A 20,748-nucleotide genomic window follows, 5' to 3' on the forward strand; every position below is an offset into this window, starting at 1 on the left:
CATAAGATACTTCTTTTCAAAAACATTACAGGTAGTGTATACTGTATGCAAATATTGTATTATTTATTTCTATTTTATTTATCCTGAAAATAAATAGGCAACTTTAGGAGAGTTTAAAAACAAATGTAACACTTAAATGAAACATATCTAAGAACTCAAACTCTACTGAGCTCTAAAAGAGAAACCTCAGAGATGGATATTGATATTGGATGGACAGATATTAAAAATATATTTAAGGTATCTGTCATGAATTATATATTTATATACTGAGATAGAGTTAATACTGAGATATTAACTCTTATTGCTGTCTGATCATAGGTTCCAGCATGCTCTAAATTTTGAGACTAATTTTCATTCCTTACTCTTTCTCCTTTGGTTCCATATTGGCCGGGGTCTCCTTTAGGACCTGCTTCTCCTTGCAAGCCCTACAATATGAAATAAAAAGGTTTATTTATAAATACAGAAGAAGAACATACAACCATATATCCTACTTTTTGTTTAGTATATTCTTTACTACAGAATCTAAACGAAGTGCAAACACTCTGAGAGTTCTGAGAGCAGTTTGGATGTCAAATTTGGTAAGTGTTTGGCTGCTCAAGAGGGAAACATCCCCTGTCCTGGTCTCCAGATGCAGGCTGGAGTGGAAACAGCCGCTCATAAAACTGATTGACACATCACGCAGCCAATGAACATTGCTCAAAGGGGCGGGAGCATCTGCAGTCCTATTGAGGTGATGTTTTATAGTAGAGCGATATCCATTTTCTCATCCAATTAGATTCTGATATCTAAACATGTGGATCTATAACTTGGGAGAATTTCAAATGCATCTGGATCAACAGAAGCTCCAATGTATCTGGATCAAAGTAATATGATGTGAACAAGCAAACAATGCTTGAAACATGAAAATAAAGTCCAGAAACATGAAAAAAACTGGTGTAATAGATTTCCAGTTAGCAGATTGACTATTAACATACATGTGCAAGTGTAAATCCCCACCTTATGACTGCCAAAATAACCATATATGGTGCTTACACTGTGTTTTTATTATGCATGACCTCATCTACATATAATCTCCATATGCATATTGCCATCAACAAATGTGACACTAATACATTTAACGGTACAAGAAACTAAAAAGATAATAGATTGTACATATCGCTTTGATAAAAATAATTGTCTTATAATTACTATTACCAAACAAGATCGTTTTAAGACATTAAGACTTGTTTTATTTCAATGTATCTTGAATATACAGAACATGAATATGTCAAATCTAGGATTAGAATAACAAGAGTATTATTCTCACACCATTGAAAAATTAGCATTAACATTTTATTTTTTATTATTGTTTAAATTATAAACCTAATGTAACCTATACAATAGGGTGTTTGTTTCACTGGTATATTTTTTTAAATCATTTAAAAGATATTTAGATGTTTTCACAGTAAATAAAACAAATTTTTCCTTCAACTCCACGCAATTCCAAGAGGATTGCAACCATCCTTTACCAATCTTTCCTTTATACAGATTATATTATAAAGCATTTAAATTAGTAACCAGAATATTAATATTATAATATAGCCATAAGTAAATGTGGTGCATTAACCAGTCATTCAATTCTGTTCATTATTTGACATCCTTTTGAGAGGCAACAGTGATACTTACATCTGGCCCTGGTGACCCTTTGCAGCCTGGAAGGCCAGAATATCCCGGCTCACCCTATGAAATATAATACAAACACACAAAACATAAACACTCTTCTTCATGGTGGGAGTCAAACACCTTGAACTGCATTTAATTATGTCGAGGGTGACATCGAACTAAGAAACAGTGAAGACATACAGAGGAAAAAGATCTTTCAAAACAAGACTGCATGCAATCTAGAGACGGAAAATAACAACAGAAAGAAATTACGTGTCGTAAATCACACCACATGATAAAGTTTTACTGTGAGTTGAGATGTTTCATGTGCAGATGAGGGAATAAAGACAAGGCACAGTGATTTGTTGAGTGAAACAAATGCCCTGAAAAGAGTTACAGTACATGCTGAGAACTAATTGAGGAGCAAAACAACTAAAGGATGAAGACCAAGTAAAGCCAAGGGAAGAGACACAAGACTAGGCTTTTTCCCCAAACGGCAGACACACTTAAAAAGAGACAAAGCAGAAATGGACAGACAGCCATGCAGAGTTTTCTGTATCTTTTGTTCACATACTGTTAAATCTGACACAGGATGCCAGAGAAAGCAGCACAGGAAAGAGAGAAAAATTATGTCAAATCTAAAAGCAGTGTATTAAACATAATTTTATAGGCAGTTACGATAGGAATATTTCACGTTTAACTTGTGTGGAACACAAAAGGAGATATTGTGCAGAACATTAAAACATCCTTGTGAGCAATCGCCACTGACATCAGACCAGGCGAGTGAATGTACATGAACACGAATAACGAAAAAGATGCGAAAACTAATTTTAGATTTAAATAGCCTAATTTTCAGTTTTGTCTCACTTCTTTTTTTTTTTTTTTTATGTAGTCATACACTCTTAAAAATGTAAGTTTCCTTATTGCCATCGAAGGTTCCATGAAGAACCTTTACAAACCTTCTTCTTTAGACTATTAACATTTTCTTCACACATAGAAAAAAAATTGTTCTTTTAGTAACTGTTACAAGAAAGGTTATTTGGGGAGTGTATAGACCATTTTAATCACACACCTTTATGGTGTTTATTTGTCATTTTTAGATCTTGACAGTTCTAAACTCAATAGAACAGAAAATAGCGGCAAACATTGTACACAATTTCTCCTTTTGTGTTTCATTGGTAAAGGATACAGAATTTCCCCTTTAAAATAATGATTTGTGTCACATAAGAAGAGGACATGAGCACTTACCTTACGTCCATCGATGCCATCAAGACCACTGAAACCTTTGTCTCCCTAAAAGTAGGATTGAGATTCAATTCAGCATGATAGAAAACTTCTGATTGGCAAAACTACATAATTAAAGAGAATAATAAATAAGCTCACCTTGAAGCCTTTATGACCTCTATCTCCCTGCGGATAAAACAAGAGTGTGTTAGAGACGCTTAGCAGTTCTAGAATGAATTATGAGATCAAATAATCAACTGCAGACTGTTGGAATGTGCTTTGAATAAAAATGTCCGTTGAATCAGCAAGGAAGCTCTGTCTCTTTTACCTTATCACCTTTTATTCCTTGGTCTCCCTGGAAGGAAAGGAAAATAGTATAGATTATCACTTCAGCAAGAGTGCACAAATCAACTGTAATATAAACAGAATGTAAATATTTGTGAGAGAGAGCGGAAGACAGACCTTCATTCCTTGGTAACCGACTGGCCCGGGATCACCAGTATTTCCCTAATAGGAGAAGTAGAGCAAAGATCAGAGAGAATGCCAAAAAGAGTTTTGCAATGTGGTTGTGGTATAAATAACTAATAGAGAGGCATTTGGACGCCCCCTCAACCCCTATTAAGATCCCCCCAAACTACTAGTGAACATATTAACAGACCTGGCGTGAGAATAAACAAGGAAAAAGGTCGGATAATGTAATCAAGATCGTATCTTCAAGAAACAATTCCTACAGGGCCTTTTAGAGTCAACTGTACGCTGTAATTATTGTTTTGTCTACAAAATCAGCATTCACTGTAAAATAATAGAATAGCTGGCTCGGTCACCATATGCTGTTTAATAGCTTAGCTGGATGTTTGCAAGTGTGTGTGTGCTTCTTTTATGATACTCATGAGGGCCAAATATCTAAAAACATCCTTACAAACATCGAAAAATTGTGTGCATGTGGTAGACAGAAAGTCCAAAAACTCATTTTGAAAGGTCATTGAAATTGTAACAGCTGCAGAAGATGAAAGATGCAGGACCTCGGGGTCAGTCGAGGGTTTTGCTTTGTTTGGATTCTCAACAACGAGATCCGGGGACACATCATGGAACATTTATTAGACACAATGATCTCATAGCCATGTGAAAAGTATTAATCAGCACGTTAATTAGCACATACAATGCACTTTTTAAATGACAGCTGTATAGACTTAAGGTGTGGTCACATTTACTGCTCTTCAGCGAATTTATGCGGGGAGGAATGCACTTTTTCTGAAACAATTGATCACCTATTATTTTACTGTGAGGTTACTTGTAAATTTTGGTTTGATATAGCTGGTTGTCAGTCAAAATGGAGACAATTCCTCCTATAACCCAACAAGATGTGCTCTTTTTTAAGTGTGATTTAAATTCACTCTTCTTTGATGGTGTACATTTTGTTTTATTGATAGGAAAATATCATATCCATACTTGTAAATGGAAAAAATGTAAGCCCTTCTTTAACATATTTCTATGTGAGTTTGTTTCAAATGTTTCAAAAAACATAATAGAAAGTCTGAAACTTTATGTTTATCTCTGTCAAAAATATGAACTATTTTAGTAGTTTTTTATTTGAGGTCTATATCGGCTAGCTGTTTGTCTTCATCCTAGCTCCTCTTTCCTCCTCCTTGTTTTTTTCTTTTTTTTTCTTCTTAAACTCGAACTCTGTGTTAGTCTCAATGGAAGTGTCTTACATTGTTGACTGTTCCCAGTCTTGTTATGTACATTCTGCAATTATATATATATATATTTATATATAAGGGCATTTATCTAGCAAAAGCAGATAGCAGATGCTTACCGGAGAGCCAACATTTCCTTTCTCTCCCGGCATGCCTGGTCTTCCAGTCTCTCCCTGCAGGAAAAGGAAAGGTTAGACCCCTGTGCATGCTGAGAGTGAATTAAACATGAATATTTGTAGATGGATGGAGAGGCAACATAAAAATCTATTTTATTAATACTTACTCTTTGTCCTGGGTCTCCAGCGGGTCCCTGAGTGCCTCCAGGGGCCTGTGAAGATATTGCATGAAACAGTTAGAAACATGACGACAAATATCCATAACGACTTGTTTAAATGGGTTAGACAAGTAATATCACTTACGTTGCAGTCAAAGGAGCAGCACTGAAGGAAAGATTTATAAAACAAAAATAATTTAGTAATGCACAAAATAAAGGTATTTTATGCAAAAGTGCAAAAGCTATGGGAAAGCAACATACCACATCCTTTGTTTCATTTGTCTAGAATTAAAAGGAAAAAAAGGGAAGAGGACAACATTAGAAAAATCTACACACAATTGGCATGAGCTCAAATGTTACAATGGCTGCCATTATTGATGGCGCACAGATAAAGTTCAGTGGTTGGAATTCCCTCTGTTGAGCTCATGAGTTTAAAGAAATCTGTATTAATAAACAAATAAATGCATTAAGCCTATAAAGTAGAATTAATTTTAGTAATATACGCTAGAGTTGAAACGCTGTGGGTGAAAAAAAGAATCTTATGCTCATCAAAGCAGCATTTATTTGACCAAAAATACAGAAAAAAAATGTATATTGTGAAATATCATTACAATTTAAAATAACTGTTTTCTAAATAAAACCATTTTTAATTTTGAATGGTATAGTGTTTATAGCTCAAGGCACACAATGTACACACAGGTCTATGCCAATGCAATTTTTCTTAAAAAAATATTCAATCATGCAATTTCAAGTAAATTCTTAATTATTTTTCTTTATGCAAAACCAATTCTATATGTGTTTAGGCCAGTCTGACTCATAAATCCTCAGGAAAACCACATGAACATCCTCGTTGTGGTGCGTTTGAGTTACGACACTCACAATTATGTTGACGATGGAGCGTATAGTGCTCAGTTGTGTGGAGCGGGAGTTGTCTGCAGCGGTGAAGTTCTGTCTGTAGTTCACATTTGTGGCAATAACAGACAGTCTGGTGTCCTGGGAAGAATAGAGTTGAAAGAAAAGGGAAACATTATGGCTTGTCCAAATACATCTGCATGAGAAAAAAAATTCGCTTTCTCATAAAAAGCATCACTTTATGTAGAAGTCTTGTGTGGTCAGACTGTTGGCCATCGGCATAAACTACTCCACATTGCTGCTTATTATTATTAGATAGATAGATAGATAGATAGATAGATAGATAGATAGATAGATAGATAGATAGATAGATAGATAGATAGATAGATAGATAGATAGATAGATAGATAGATAGATAGATAGATAGATAGATAGATAGATATGGTCTACTTGCTATTAATTGTTTCAAATAAAAATCTTGGTAACACTTAGTCCACTTTAGACATTCTACTAACTAAAAGTAGCATTGCAACTACAGTACATGTCAACTACCAATCAGTAGAATAGTTTGTCTGTATAATATGTTTTGGTCCCCCAACCGACATTCTACTGACATTGCAAGTATATGTCTACTAACCCTAACTTAACAGCCTACTAATACTTTAATAAGAGTTAGCTAACATGTAGATGCAAAGTTAGTAGAATGTCTGTCCAAAGTGGACTATCAAAATAAAGTGTAACCAAAATCTTAAATATTTTTCAAACATTAAATGGCGTGCACCTTGTAAACTTTGGCAAAAAAGGTAGTCTAAGCACTTATTGTAGGAACTATAAATAAATACAACCTTTTTTATATGTAATTTAAAAAATTTGTTTAAGTGAAGTGCACATTCATTCCCTGAAATTTAAAATCCAGCCAATCAGATTGAAGCTTGCCATTTTGAAAGAGCACTTGCCTGATTTGAGTATAATATAAATCAGGCAGTTTGGAGGATACTTTTCATGCACAATGGTTTTCAAGTAAAGTCATATAGTATCCACTTAAAAAGTCTTTGTTTCCATAAATGATATGCATGTCAGAAAACATAATGCAATTCACTTCAGATTGAAGTAGCATTTATTTTATGTATAGTACCTCCTGGTCAGGTAAGATGGCCACAGCGAACACTTTGATGGCGTGTTGTCGTGCTTCATTGGCAGCCTCCTGGATCCCACCACATGGCTCCTTGTAGCCGGTCACAGGGTGACCATCCGTGACCACCACAATGTACTTATTCTCATGATAGTGGGAGCCCCTGCAAGCAGATGTATGTATGTATGTATGTATGTATGTTTTTATGTATTTTAAAATGCATATGCAGTTTCAAATAATGCCAAAATGAACATACGCTCGAAGCAGCTCAGCGATGCCCTCCTTGATGGCACAGTCGGTGTACGTTCCTTTGCCTATGTATTTGATTTTGTCTATGGCAGCCTTCAGGTCAGCGCGTTTTGTGTTCAGGTCAACTAATTCCATCACCAGCTCGGTGTCGTCACTGTAGTGCAGCGCTCCTGAGTTCCACGTCACATCACGACCACAAGGCTGTCGCCTGTCAACAACATAATCAAATTACATTTGCAGCAAAGCATTAAAGTAAAAATATATGTAAACTTACTGTTAAAGGTGCACGCAATTTAAAGAAATTCAGTTATCGGTGTCAATGCACTTACAAAAAAGTACATGATATGAGTTGGCCTGATCATGTGATCTCAATATGGCCGGGTTTACTCTGTGCGCCTTTAAAGGAGACCTATTATGCCCTTTTTCAGAGTCTTGATTTTGTTTTGTGGTCTACTAGAATAGGTTTTAATGCTTGAATGCTTAAAAAACAAAATTTTCACACATTTTACATTTTTGCAGCACTTCTCTTCCCAGTCTGTCAGTAACGCTCTGTTTAGTTCCTAGGTGTGTTCGACTTGAAGGCTGCGCTGCACAGACCGATCGGTGTATGACATCAAAGTATCATGAGAGCGATTTGAAAACTAACGGAGTCGTCTTCTCTCCAATCACTCTTGTGGTACTTTGATGTCACACACGATCAGTCTGCGCAGCACCGCTTAAAGTCGAACACATCTAATGTCTCTATGAAGCCCCTCCTTCCGAAAAGAGCAATGTGCTCCGATTGGTCGGCTGGACCAGTGTGTTGTGATTGGTTAACCGCTTAGAGCACATTTCTGAAATGTCACGCCCCTTACGATAACACACTTCTAACGCAACTCAACCAGGCCTTGTCCCCTTTAGTTTGAGAATGCCTTGGGCAGGGATTATTTTAATGAGGAAAATTTTGACGTGTACGTTCCCGGATGAAAACTCAAGACTACAATCCTGACGTTTTAGGGAGTTCAGAAACTATGTGCACTGATATAGAGAATAACTCCCCTTGAAATGGACTTTGTGCTTTGTAACTTTGCAGACCTTTTTCATGCTCAAACAGCAACATAACACACTAAAAAAAGCATAATAGGACCACTTTAAACGAATATAGATATGACAAAGATATGATATGATAAAATATGTGATAAATAGGCTATATGATCAAATGATCTAATAAAAATGTATAAAATATATTGGTCAAGACATAGCATACTGGTCTTTCAGCTCATCGATGAAGAGCTTAGTGAAGCTCTTGATCTGGTTGATGTAGAACTCTGGAGGTTTGGCTCTGAGGGCCACACTTTCAGATGTGTCCAACACAAAGAACAAATCCACAGGACACTCTGCAGGAAGACAGAAGTAAAAACACAAAATCATATGTGGTTTAAAAAAAATCAATGCTCTTACTGTATGTGCTTTACAGGTCTAGTCTATCAAAATTACAGTCATGACTTCAGGAGAAGTATAAAATGCTTAAATGTGAGTTTGCATGTAAATGTTTATGTAAACAGTAGCAATGCATTCTCGTGTTCATTATGCTGCATTCTGAGGTAAAATAAAGTACATAAAACGTTTGTTATAGGGTGTGAATGGGTGTAACAACACAAATTCACTTTTTAATGTTTACTCACTTTTATCTCCACTTCCTAATCGTGATAGTTACATGTGTGGTTAGTTTGGAAAAATAATGATGAGCTCCCCCTATTGGTGGATGATAAACTTGACGCTCCATCGTCAATTTTGGACATGTGAGAAATTTGCATCACCTGACCTAAACCATGCAGTCATGTGACATTACAGGTAATTTGAATATGGTAGTATCTGAGATACAGTATACATGCATGTACAGATGTATCCAGATGTATGGTGTGTGTAACTGCAACAATGCCATGATAAACTGTTCACCTAATAAAATCTTCAAACTTTCAAATCAATCTGGGACAGTCCAACCAGATTAACTTTCTTCAGATAAACATTAAAGTAACTATTTAATCTTATATTTACCAAATTAAGCACAGTTATGAAAAGTCCATGAATGTGGCCTAAACCAAGGCCTTTCGTGCTTAGAGAGCACAAGTTTTCTTCAAAAACAAGTTGCATCTAAAAAAATCATCAATTCCAGAGCATCTGCTGAATCTATAACTCACTGTCCCGATTTCAGTCACATTGAAGCATATTTTTTTGATGCATTAAAGCATAATAATCCGCTGAATATAGCCTACTGTAAAAAAAAAAAAAAAAAAAAAAAGCAGCATCCCAACTCAAACATCCTCATGCATGTCTGGATAGATGGATGCGTAATTTTGCAAGGGATCAAATAATGTCATTCATTCTGTAAGTTGCTAGCCTACTATTGTATATTGTAACTCAATAACTCACTACCTTAATATACTACCATCCCAGTCAATACTATTGCCTACTATACAATACGATTTAGCCTATACCTCTTTACAAACTATTATAACTTTGCTATGTTTATTATAGCAAAAGAGCAAACGTTACATATGTTAAGAATCCACATAGGTAGTATGTTGAATATCCAGCGTTTATTTGCCGCTGTATAATAACCGACTTTTACGCACATCAGAAGTAGCATCAGAAGTAGCCTAATGTCGAACATGCTAAACATATTTATCCACTTCAAATAAGAATTTATCAATACAACAAGGACAGAATTTTTTTTTTTATAATTACCTATGAAGGACCTTGGGACATCCTGAGCGAAGATCCCTGCCCAAAGTGCGCAGAGAGCGGTCAATATATATCCATTAAGCGCCATAGATCCTGACTTAACTGCACGTTAACCGTGCAAACTGACGTTGAGGAACACACAGAACAGAAGGAGTGATATGATTGCAGATGAAATATGAAAACAGGTTCGGGTGAGATGAAGTAGCGGACAGTGGCACGGTGGCGCGTCCGCTCAGAGCGCACAGCAGAATGAAACGCCTTACAACAGGAGAGAGGAGGAGGAGGAGGAGTTCGGTCCACTCATGTCTACTTCAGTGCTTCATATATGCTGCTATACAGCGATGTTAGGCCCTGAAATACTATTGATAAACAACATTTAGCCTACCTTAACATGCTTGTTTAATGCGCCCAATAAACGGTATGATTTAAAGATGCTTTGCTGCATAATGACACGCATGGCATTTTAACACGTGCGCTTCATGGTTGATCTACGCATTATTACTTGATATAATATTATAGGCCCAGTGTACAGTCCAATAGTCAGAAAATATCATGAAACAAATGTATGTCTTCATATTTTAATGTATTTAAAAAATATTGATATTAATAATTAGATAAATAATAACATAAAATCTTAATGACAACTACCAAAGTAGCACCTTTTTTATTGCACTTAAAAAACAACTATTGTTATATTGCAAAACCATAATACATTGAATTGTAACATTCTTTAATTAGTGAAAGAATGCTTCAGAATCTTTGTCATTTTATTTATTCAGTGATAGGGTGCTAATACCAAATTCCCAGGTTTATTCCAGCATTAATAATTGTATGTATTTTTGAAGAAAGTTTAGTTACCTTGGAAACATTTTTGTGAGTAAATGTGCATGTGACATGATGGAGCACTGCGGTTTGGTTGGGCAGAAGCAGAAAGATGCTCTGTGTTGAGTTGTACTGAGGGAACAACATGGAGAGGGAGAGAATGAGACACTCTGACGAGGTTATGCAGCAAAGAGTTGTGTTGTCAAGAGGGGTGTGTGTGTGTGTGTGAGGGGGGAGGTAAACAGTTGTCAGTAGCTGAGAGGTGAAGACTTTGAGAGAAAGAATAAACGAGACATCTGACAATGTCTTTTCTCTGAGGGGGAGGGTAAATGTCTTTTCACATCTGCATCTCGTCTACATGTAGACCAATTGACGAGGCGAGAGAGAGAGAGAAAGAAAGAAAGAATGAAGAGGAACATATGAAAAGCAAAAAAGAATGCCACTCCCTCATGCATGTCTCTGTCTTTGAAAGAGAAACAGCGCCACCCATGTGCGGATTTCTGTGTAGAACGTGAGACCACGCATGCGTTGCTCACTATTGGCTCACTTAAAGCTTAATTAGGACAGTCATCAACTAATCCCAGAACTAATCACAGTGATGAGTTTTCATACTTCTGTATGACTGAATAATTTAGTGCAATTCATTCCTTCTACAAAATATGGGCCAATCGTGTGCCTCATATAAATACAGTAGACCTACTACTGTTCCAAAGTCTGAGGTCAGTAAGATTTTTTTTTAAATGAAAAAGTAATACTTTTATTCACCAAAGACATTAAATTAATCAAAGGGACAGTAAAGACTTTTATAATGTTACAAAAGATTTCTATTTCAAATAAAAGGCTTTTCTTTTTAACTTCCATCGCTGTATCCACAAAATGTAGCACAACTGTTTTCAACATTGACAATAATAAGAAATGTTTCTTGAGCAGCAAATCATATTAGAATGATTTCTAAAGATCATATGACACTAAAGACTGGAGTAATGATGCTGAATATTCAGCTTTGCCATCACAGGAATTTTAAAGTTATTTTAAATTGAAATAATATTTCACAATATTAGTTTATATATATAATGCAGCCTTGATGACCATAAGAATCAGACTCCACATTTTTGAATGATATTTTATGTAACTTTTGTACAGTAAACATTGATAAGTGGATAAAATCAACATTAACTGTCGACCTTGTTACTGAATATTTGAAAAGGCATTGAATGACTCCTATAAAGTCTTTTGGCATTTGAGGGCTAAAATTGAATAAGCAAGGCTGGTTACACGTGTGTTACTTAAACAATTAGCCATTTAAAAAACATATTGGTTGACCACTAATCTGAATATAGTGGTTACAGGCCTGATGCAGTCAAAAAGACTCTGGTTTGAGACCCATAACATGAAGCTGTTGCAAATCATCACACCAATTATGACATATATACAATGACAATGACAGGATCACAGCGCAACAGTATTTCACTCGAGACTGTAAATATGGAGTTAATAAACAATGCTTTGTGTCTGTCTCCCATTAGCACAACAGTAAATTCCACATGACACTCAAACATCTTGAGTGAAGAACGACATCATTATTAATTTGCGTACACAACAACATAATTTGTCACGTGAGCATGAGAGGATGAGAAAACATCGAATTGCTTTTGAGAGAGTCCGAGCGAGGGCAGCTAAAAAACGTTTTGAATGGGAAATAGTGACGTAAAGTCAGCAAAGTGAAGACACTACATTCATTGTACATCCAGCAGTGTTGCGTAAATTAGAGGAGGGAGAAAAGCAGTATGGTTCACTAATAGAGGAATATGTTTTCCTCTTTCGGTCTGTAATGAACACGGCATGAGCTGGAACATCACAGAGACGCAGAGAGGAAGATCAGGGTGGTCCCTGGATAAACCTAGTCATGGTTCTTTACAAAAAAACGAAATACTGTAATACTGTGGTGGTACCACGGTAATAAATGATGTTTACATGGTACTCTAAGGTACTATGTAATATCATGATACATGATGTTCAGAGAGATGTGAATTGGGATGTTTATGCTTTGGATCAAAATAGTTGCCTGGTGGCGACTGAAGGGAAATGGGTGTGTTTTTCCCCCTGAAGAAAGGATTCATTTCTGCTTGAAAATTCTATTACAAGAGACCAATGTTTGGCCAGAGCTCAGCGAGCTTTTTCCACTGATCTCATTCGCTTTTCTTTTTTTTCTTCCATGAAAGAAAGGGAAAAAATATTTTTGCACCCTAAGACTGAGAGGGAAAAGGGGGGAAAGCATCTGGTAATAATCAGGATTTAATAGTGGAGGCTTACTGTAAATCTCCGAAGAATCTGACAGCTCCGCTGGTTCGTTCGGCCAGGCCAGCAGGATGGGGACTTCATCGAGGTGAATGACATCAGGAATCTTCTCTATTATGTGCGAGAGAGAAGCATGCTGTGAGAATGCTGAGCAGAAATCAGCACTACAAATATACGGGAGATTTAAGAGCATTTGCTGAAGCAGAACAGGCAAGAAGAAAGTTCAAAGTAAGAGGCAGACTGACAAGTCAAAGTTCATGGCCCCTAAAGTAAATGCTATGCTGATATGTTTAAAAAAGAGGCAGGGGTTCAATTTGACCTTTGGTTGCCTAGGGAGGTTTAGATTACTATCACAAAACAGCAGGTAACATAAACGCCCCAACTCCAAACACTGTCTGAAAATATAACACACACACACACACGCACACACACACACACACACACACACACACACACACACACACACACACACACACACACACACACACACACACACACACACACACACACACACACACACACACACACACACACACACACACAAAACATTATATTACATTTAATTTTAGCATTTACTTGCTAAATTATGTATTTTTTTTTACTTTCTATATAAGAATCATGTAATTAAGAAAATAATATATACCTTGTATACACACACACACATACATATCTTGAAAAATATGCCGTCTTGGTGATGGCACATATATGTAATCACCAAAACGTCATTTCTTTTATACAAAATGCAGTAAACCCATTTTTCAAATATTCAAGGAATTTTCAATAACGTAATATTCAATAAATATTACTATAATTAAAAACAATTATAATAATAATAACTGAAAAAAAAATATTTTAAGCATTATTACTCCAGTCTTCAGTGCATGATCCTTCAGAAATCATTTTAATATTCTGATTTGTTGCTCAAGAAACATTAATGTTATTTTCATTAATTACAGGATTCTTATATAGAAAGTAAAAAATATGTGTGTGTGTGTGTGTGTGTGATATTGTCACAGCATTCTAATATTTGGGTTAATGTGCCTTTAGGGACACACTTTAAAAAAAAAATTGTATTGCACGTTATGTTATCTATGCATATGACATAATTTTTCCAGCTACGGTGAGATGGACTCTGGAATTCTGGGAGGTTTTTGTCTATAGTAAGGGAGAGACAGACTAAGGCATTGATCTGCAAAAGACAATAATCCATGTGTTTTGACCTTCCGCTTGAATAAATCATCACTGAAGGATTTTGTTGGGCTTTGGGAGAAATCCCAACTTTTCACCAAATGAATACCCTGGCCTTCCTTACCAGATCTGGATCCAAATAGGAAAGCCTGTGAGATTTCCATGGGATGAGATCATAAGATCTTGAGAACTGCTGCAAGCACATTTGAATACAGATGTCAATTTCATTAGAATTATGAAAACTTTTACAGCATGTGCATGAAACAGAATGATGAAGGATTCTCATTATGCAATATAATCCAAAGCAATCTATGTGGATAAGATCATTATTTATATTGCACAAGAATAATTCTGCCCCATTTCCTCTAGCGATTTAAGACTTTGTGATGGTGAACAGATGTTGTCACATGGTTTTGCAGACGTTAGATCGCCTGTGCAAGCCTGTTTCTCATGTTCTGGGGGCAAGGATAGGTTAATTCAGGTGATATGTGGCCATTTAATGAGAAAACAAACTGTTCTCAGGCTGCACAGGTGCACACTAGTGTCTTTCCCCTGTTTTATGCTTCAGCAAAAAAACATTACGAAACAGTTCTCAGTTTTTCCAAATCAGGTGATCATGTGACAGAACGAGGCAGTCACCCAATTATAGTGTTGTAAAGTCTGGAAAACAGATCAGTACAAAAACACCTGTGAGGAAACTGCTTCGAAACAATGTCTGTTGTGAAAAGTGCTAGCCTATATAAAATAAATTTGACTTACCTACAGTATATAACAATTTGCATGATCTGTATTCAAAAATAAAATATATATTTGTAAAGCTGCAAGCATATTATCCCATCGTAAGTGAATTGATAATATAATGATCATAATAATCATTTTAAAAGTGTACAATAGGCCTACGTAAAATGTGATGCAGCACAACAAAATAGAAGAATGTGCACATTGAATGCTATCACTCAGTATTATTCGTTTGTGTCCCCGCTTGAATATTGGTGTTGGGGGAGAATAAATTATGAGCATTTTATAACCCGGTTTCACAGACGAGACTTAAAGGGGTGGTTCGGGATTTTGGACATCGGACCTCATTTTCAAGTTAGCCTAGTTGTTATTCATCAGTGGAGACAGTTTTCAATAATGTTCATCCAGTCCTTCCAGTTGCTTAGTTCGCCGATGCTAGGCTAGCGCGAGTCAACGGTATAAGCTAGCCTGCCATTAAAAACTGTTTTACCCACTCCACAGTACACCAAAATCAAATAAATTATAACGCCAGACTGTCGATGTAAATGTCTATTGAGAGAATAATGTTAGAAATCAAACTACTGGTTCTCTTACATCTCAATGATCGCATTACATTTACAGGAACTAGTTTCTCAGCAGCGGCGGAATTTTACTTTGCTCCGGTTAGTAGTACTGCGCCGAAAAGTAAACACAGAACAGAAGCGCGCACTACAGACGTCCCGTCTAGCTAGCTAGTAGCCATGAACAACGATATTGAAAAACATTTGATTGTAAACTAAGGAATTGGCAACATGGTGATTCGTTGTGCATTTCGAAATTGTAAAAATAAACCAAATAGATGGTCATGCAAAAAGTTTCCACAAATTTCCATTGAGAGATCCAGAAAGGAACCAACTGTGACTTCTTTCTGCTGACAACAGGACACAGGCAGAGACTATTACAGTTGCGAATTTGTAGTGATTATTTTAGACCAGACGACTTTGAAAAACCCCATAATCGAAACGTTTATAAGTCACTGACAAGGAATGCAGTTCCAGCCGTCTTTCATATGCACAACAGCAGATGAACAGGTAATAACTTTTGTTAGGCTACTATAGCTATCTATGAAGCTAACGTTAGTCCTTTTCATAACTGATAGAATGACGATGACAGCGTTAGTGGAGATAACGTTACAGTTCAATTTCTGCCCTTTTAGCATCCATCTCGATTAGTTCTTCGTCTGTGTATTCCGGCTCATACATGTACGGTTCGTTGAATAAAACACATTCCTCGTCTCCAAAGTCTGAAACATTGGCATGGCTTCAAACGTGGCCATAGTCCTATGTTGATTTCTTAGTGAAATATCCTCTGCGTCTGTAGTGATGAGTGTCAGCGGCGGGTAAACACACTTGCGTCATGTGGAGACTCTCTCGGTTGCCTAGGTAACTTAATATCACTCCGCCGCTGCTGTAGACTGTGCTAATAAATACAGGGAACAAAGTATAACTCTTGCAATGCAATGAAAGGGTGGTTTGATTTCTAACATTATTCTCTCAATAGACATTTGCATCGACAGTCTGGCGTTATAATTTATTTGCTTTTGGTGTACTGTGGAGTGGGTAAAACAGTTTTTAATGGCAGGCTAGCTTATACCGTTGACTCGCGCTAGCCTAGCATCGGCGAACTAAGCAACTGGAAGGACTGGATGAACATTTTTGAAAACTGTCTCCACTGATGAATAACAACTAGGCTAACTTGAAAATGAGGTCCGATGTCCAAAATCCTGAACCACCCCTTTAAGCCTAGTCCCAGACTAAAATGCATGTTTGAGCTGTTTTACCTGAAAGCAACTTGCACTGACATATCTAAGGCATCTTTATAAAAGCTACAAAATTCCCCAGTTGAACTAAGGCCCAATCCTGGCTTAATCTAAGCCCTGTCTGTGAAACCACCAGGCCTATCTTATTAAAAGAGAGAGTAAAATATGGTAACATTGTGAATGGGATCTTAGAAACCAGTTGTTTTTCCGTGCCCAATCTGTGAGTGCTTGTCCAGCATGGTAGCCTAAGGTGTGATACCTTTACAAGTGTGTCATGGAAAAATGACAAATTTTACATGGAGTAAAACACTGAGGAAAACCGCGTTCTCACCACAAGCGCCTATCACTCTACAAATACCTCTCTGAGGATCAATTTGGAGCAGTCATCAAGGTCTCGCGCAGCTAATTAAACACAGACCTGAAAAAGCCGCGAGCGCAGTGACATCACCATTAATCTTAAAGTGCAGTCTGCCAACCAGATGGAGAAATTTAGTGGGGGAACTTTGCTTCCAAACGCTGGGATGTATAAGAGCACAATGTTGACCGAGAAAATATTTGATCCGAGAGGGGCTGCATTAAAAAAGCAGCATGTATTGAGACTTCCACAGAAATGTTGTTGTGCAGCGGAATCACTTCAGCTTCTCCAGAGAAGACACTGGACTGCCAATATCTACAACACCACAGCGTATGATGACATATTAATGATATAACATCCCCAAACTACCTTCCACAGAAACATTTTGACAGGAAAAGCAACATTTATGATGAATCATATTGGCAAAGAGCAAGTTTTCGTAACACTATTGCTCCCCTGCGGGTTCTGTGTGTATGTTTCTCTTTCCCTCAGTTGTCCAGCTCTGGTGTCGACAGCTTCTGATTGGAGATAACTGCAGGAAATACTTGGAGGAGGGGGACAATGGAGGACTAATTGGATCTCTAAAATCTAGACCGATTTCCTGAGCTGGAGTCCAACCCAGTGAAAGTTCCGCCGCGCCCATGTAGGATCGCACCTTCCAAACTGACATAGGATAATATACCAAAATGCCTAACTTCAACAACAATCTATGATTTAGGCTATATTCTTTATCTCTGCCATCCATCACCCTCACTGCTTCTATCCTCCTTGATCTTCAACTTCTTCATCTCTTATTTCTGGACTGGACCTTATTTTCTGATGCACTGCTGTCACTTGTTGCCAAAAAAAACCTTGTTTTTACCAAAGTTTACAACAGAAGACTGAGATTAAAATCTTTCTACATTGTCATATGACGCTGCCTAGAACAACCTCTCCATCTACTGTTGTTGGATGCATTCTGCCCTCTAGTGGACAACTGAAGCATCGTCTATCTATCTATCTATCTATCTATCTATCTATCTATCTATCTATCTATCTATCTATCTATCTATCTATCTATCTATCTATCTATCTATCTATCTATCGAAACTGGTAATTATGTCCCTGGAAAAGCCCTTTCTAAATAAATACAATATATAGGCCCACAATAAGATAATTATGTGCACTACAAATGTATAGCATTGTATAAAAGATCATATATAGTATGCTACATTTATAGTGGGAATTTATTGTCATCTACTGCCAACTTGAGCTCTTAACTTTTGCTCTTTCTATCAGACCCAATGACTGTGCACTTCTGTTATTTTGAAAACACTCCATCAGCAGGTTCATGCCCTCTGTACATCGGATTGTGGACAGTGCAGTTAATTTTTTAACAGAACTCACGTTGTTTCCCTCCTACATATTACACACATCACTGTATAACCACACAACTGACACACGCTTTATGTTTAGAGACAAAGTACTACAGGGTAACTGAATGATCTTGAAAGAGTTTGTGAATGAATACTAAAGACTGACGGCGTGATGTACAAAAACAAATAGTCAACTAATCGAATGTGCCTCGTTCGTTTTCAGTAGACAGTTCATGTGAATACATTGTGAATACATTTTAGGACCGATTTGTGGAACGTGATTTCACTAAGCACATCATGTTCCTGGATCAACATCTTTGTTGATCCTGGAACAACATTCCAATCAACCAATCAGATTTCAGGGACAAGTTTAGAGTTTATGTCAAGTTTAGGTTCACAGCAAGGCTTATGTGCTTTAACAACATATAATTATCCTATCATTTCCCTCTGATTTAAGAGGTAAGTTATGGGTAGGGATAGGTTTAGGGGTAGGACAAATTTTACGGACATAAATGTCGTTCCAGGATCAACAAAATTCTAATATGCATTACAAATACTAAAATGCATGAAAATAGCTGTCAAAACCTGTTTTTTTTAAGATACTATGTCCAACAAGCACATTTAAAGGACTGTATCTGTCACTTAAAACTTATAGAGGATTTACAGACATGTCTTTGTCTTAGATGACTAACTAGACATGACAGTAAATCAGAGTTAAGGGTCAAAGTGTTTATCATGAGAGAGAGAATCTTATAGGGGATCAGCCAGAGGTGGACAGTAACAAACATTTACTTCAGTACTGTACTTAAGTACACTTTTTGAGTACTTTACTTGAGTATTATTTTTTTCTGAAAACTTTTTACTTTAACTTCATTTGAAAGACAAATATCGTACTTTTTACTCCACTACAATTCTGTCAAGGTCCTTGAGTAGAAAGTAGTAACGGGAATGATTTTGGTCGCAGGGGTTGCACCCGACTGATGTTGTTTTCTGACGTCAACCAATTTTTCATTTTCAACCACAATACAACGTCTGTCCAACGTTGGAGATTAACGTCAAAGAGAAGAGTGCAACAGTTTTTGTAGAATAGGAGCATTGCAAAGGTGACATGGTTCATTACATAATTTTTCTATGAGGATCATTACATCATCTTCATATGTATAATTGAGCAAACCCTTCAAAAGTAACACAAATAAACAGTGTTTTAAGTAACAAAGCGAACTAATCAAGAAATCCAAATTTGCTTTTACCTAGTAACATGTTCTGCAAATCTGGATTTCTTGATTAGTTCGCTTTGTTACTTAAAAGTCATGAGTTTATATTTAGACATCTGAATAGTTTCATTTCCCATTTTTGTTATATTCAGATATGATTCAGAGACACTTTGGCCCAAGTGTTGGGGACATTTCATTTTCAAAAGCAAATAGATGTTAATCCTGCTAGAAAAAGAAATGTCGGCTATTTTTAGATTTCCATTTTTAAATTATGATTCATTAAAAAAAATCCCCAACTATAGTTACAGATTGATTAGAGTTTCAGTTCAGGTGTATGTGATATTTGCAACATGGATTGTGACAGCTAATATAAGAATTATTAGTAACACAAGTTTTTATTTGTTAACATTAGTTACATAGTTAACAACATGAACTAACATTGAGCAATACTTATAAAGCATTTATTCATCTTAATATCAATACTAATACATTTAAAACAAAATATCATTGTGGTAATATCTTATACGTTCTAAGAAATGTTGGTAATGCTTTACAATAAGGTTTCATCATTAGTTATTTACATTACTTAACATGAACCAACATTAAACAATACTTTTACAGCATTTATTAATCTTAATATCAATACTAATCATTTATTTAAATCAAAATTTCTAAATCGCTATGAACTAACATTAATTAACAGACTAATACATTGTGTACAAATATATTCCTCATTGTTAGCTTGTGTTAGGTAATTTAACTAATGGTACCAAAGCGGACATACTGTTATGGTTTTGTTTTTCATAAAAAGAAACATAAAACTATATGGAAATCTGGTTAATAGTAACTTTTTTCCAACAAGTCCCTTGTAACTTGTGCCATTTAAAGCAAATAAGTAGAAAAGCGTAGCCTATATAAAGCTGAGACCAGAGGTGGACAAAGTACACAACTTCCTAACTTTGAAAATACAAATATACAACTGGTCAATATTACTCCGTTACAAGTAGTTGTAAAGACAGATTTTTACTTAAGTAAAATTACAGAAGTACTTATATATTAAAAGTAAAAAGTAATTGTCAATGCATTGTTTTATTATTGTTGTATCAATAATACATTTCCTTATGACTCTGAATCTATGCCTGCCTACCCTCATATCAATATCACATTTATTTCTAGAACACAGTTCC

General features: G+C 36.2%; 1 protein-coding gene across 1 annotated transcript in view; it reads right to left on the reverse strand.

The window, feature by feature from the left end:
- col6a1 (collagen, type VI, alpha 1) overlaps positions 1 to 10,049 on the reverse strand; it is a 33,163-nt gene extending 23,114 nt beyond the window's left edge. The window contains exons 1-15 of the mRNA XM_079597117.1: positions 9,797 to 10,049; positions 8,316 to 8,445; positions 7,077 to 7,277; positions 6,824 to 6,983; positions 5,716 to 5,829; positions 5,098 to 5,118; positions 4,982 to 5,002; positions 4,846 to 4,890; positions 4,682 to 4,735; positions 3,328 to 3,372; positions 3,194 to 3,220; positions 3,025 to 3,051; positions 2,890 to 2,934; positions 1,666 to 1,719; positions 363 to 425 (exon numbers count right to left, since the gene is read on the reverse strand). Of these exons, the coding sequence (XP_079453243.1) occupies positions 363 to 425; positions 1,666 to 1,719; positions 2,890 to 2,934; positions 3,025 to 3,051; positions 3,194 to 3,220; positions 3,328 to 3,372; positions 4,682 to 4,735; positions 4,846 to 4,890; positions 4,982 to 5,002; positions 5,098 to 5,118; positions 5,716 to 5,829; positions 6,824 to 6,983; positions 7,077 to 7,277; positions 8,316 to 8,445; positions 9,797 to 9,881 (1,092 nt within the window). The 5' untranslated portion in view covers positions 9,882 to 10,049. The remainder of the gene's footprint in view (positions 1 to 362; positions 426 to 1,665; positions 1,720 to 2,889; positions 2,935 to 3,024; positions 3,052 to 3,193; positions 3,221 to 3,327; positions 3,373 to 4,681; positions 4,736 to 4,845; positions 4,891 to 4,981; positions 5,003 to 5,097; positions 5,119 to 5,715; positions 5,830 to 6,823; positions 6,984 to 7,076; positions 7,278 to 8,315; positions 8,446 to 9,796) is intronic.
- Positions 10,050 to 20,748: the final 10,699 nt, after the last annotated feature.

The sequence above is a fragment of the Phoxinus phoxinus genome (genome assembly GCF_949152265.1).
Source record: "Phoxinus phoxinus genome assembly, chromosome: 22".
In the NCBI taxonomy this organism is placed as follows: domain Eukaryota; kingdom Metazoa; phylum Chordata; class Actinopteri; order Cypriniformes; family Leuciscidae; genus Phoxinus; species Phoxinus phoxinus.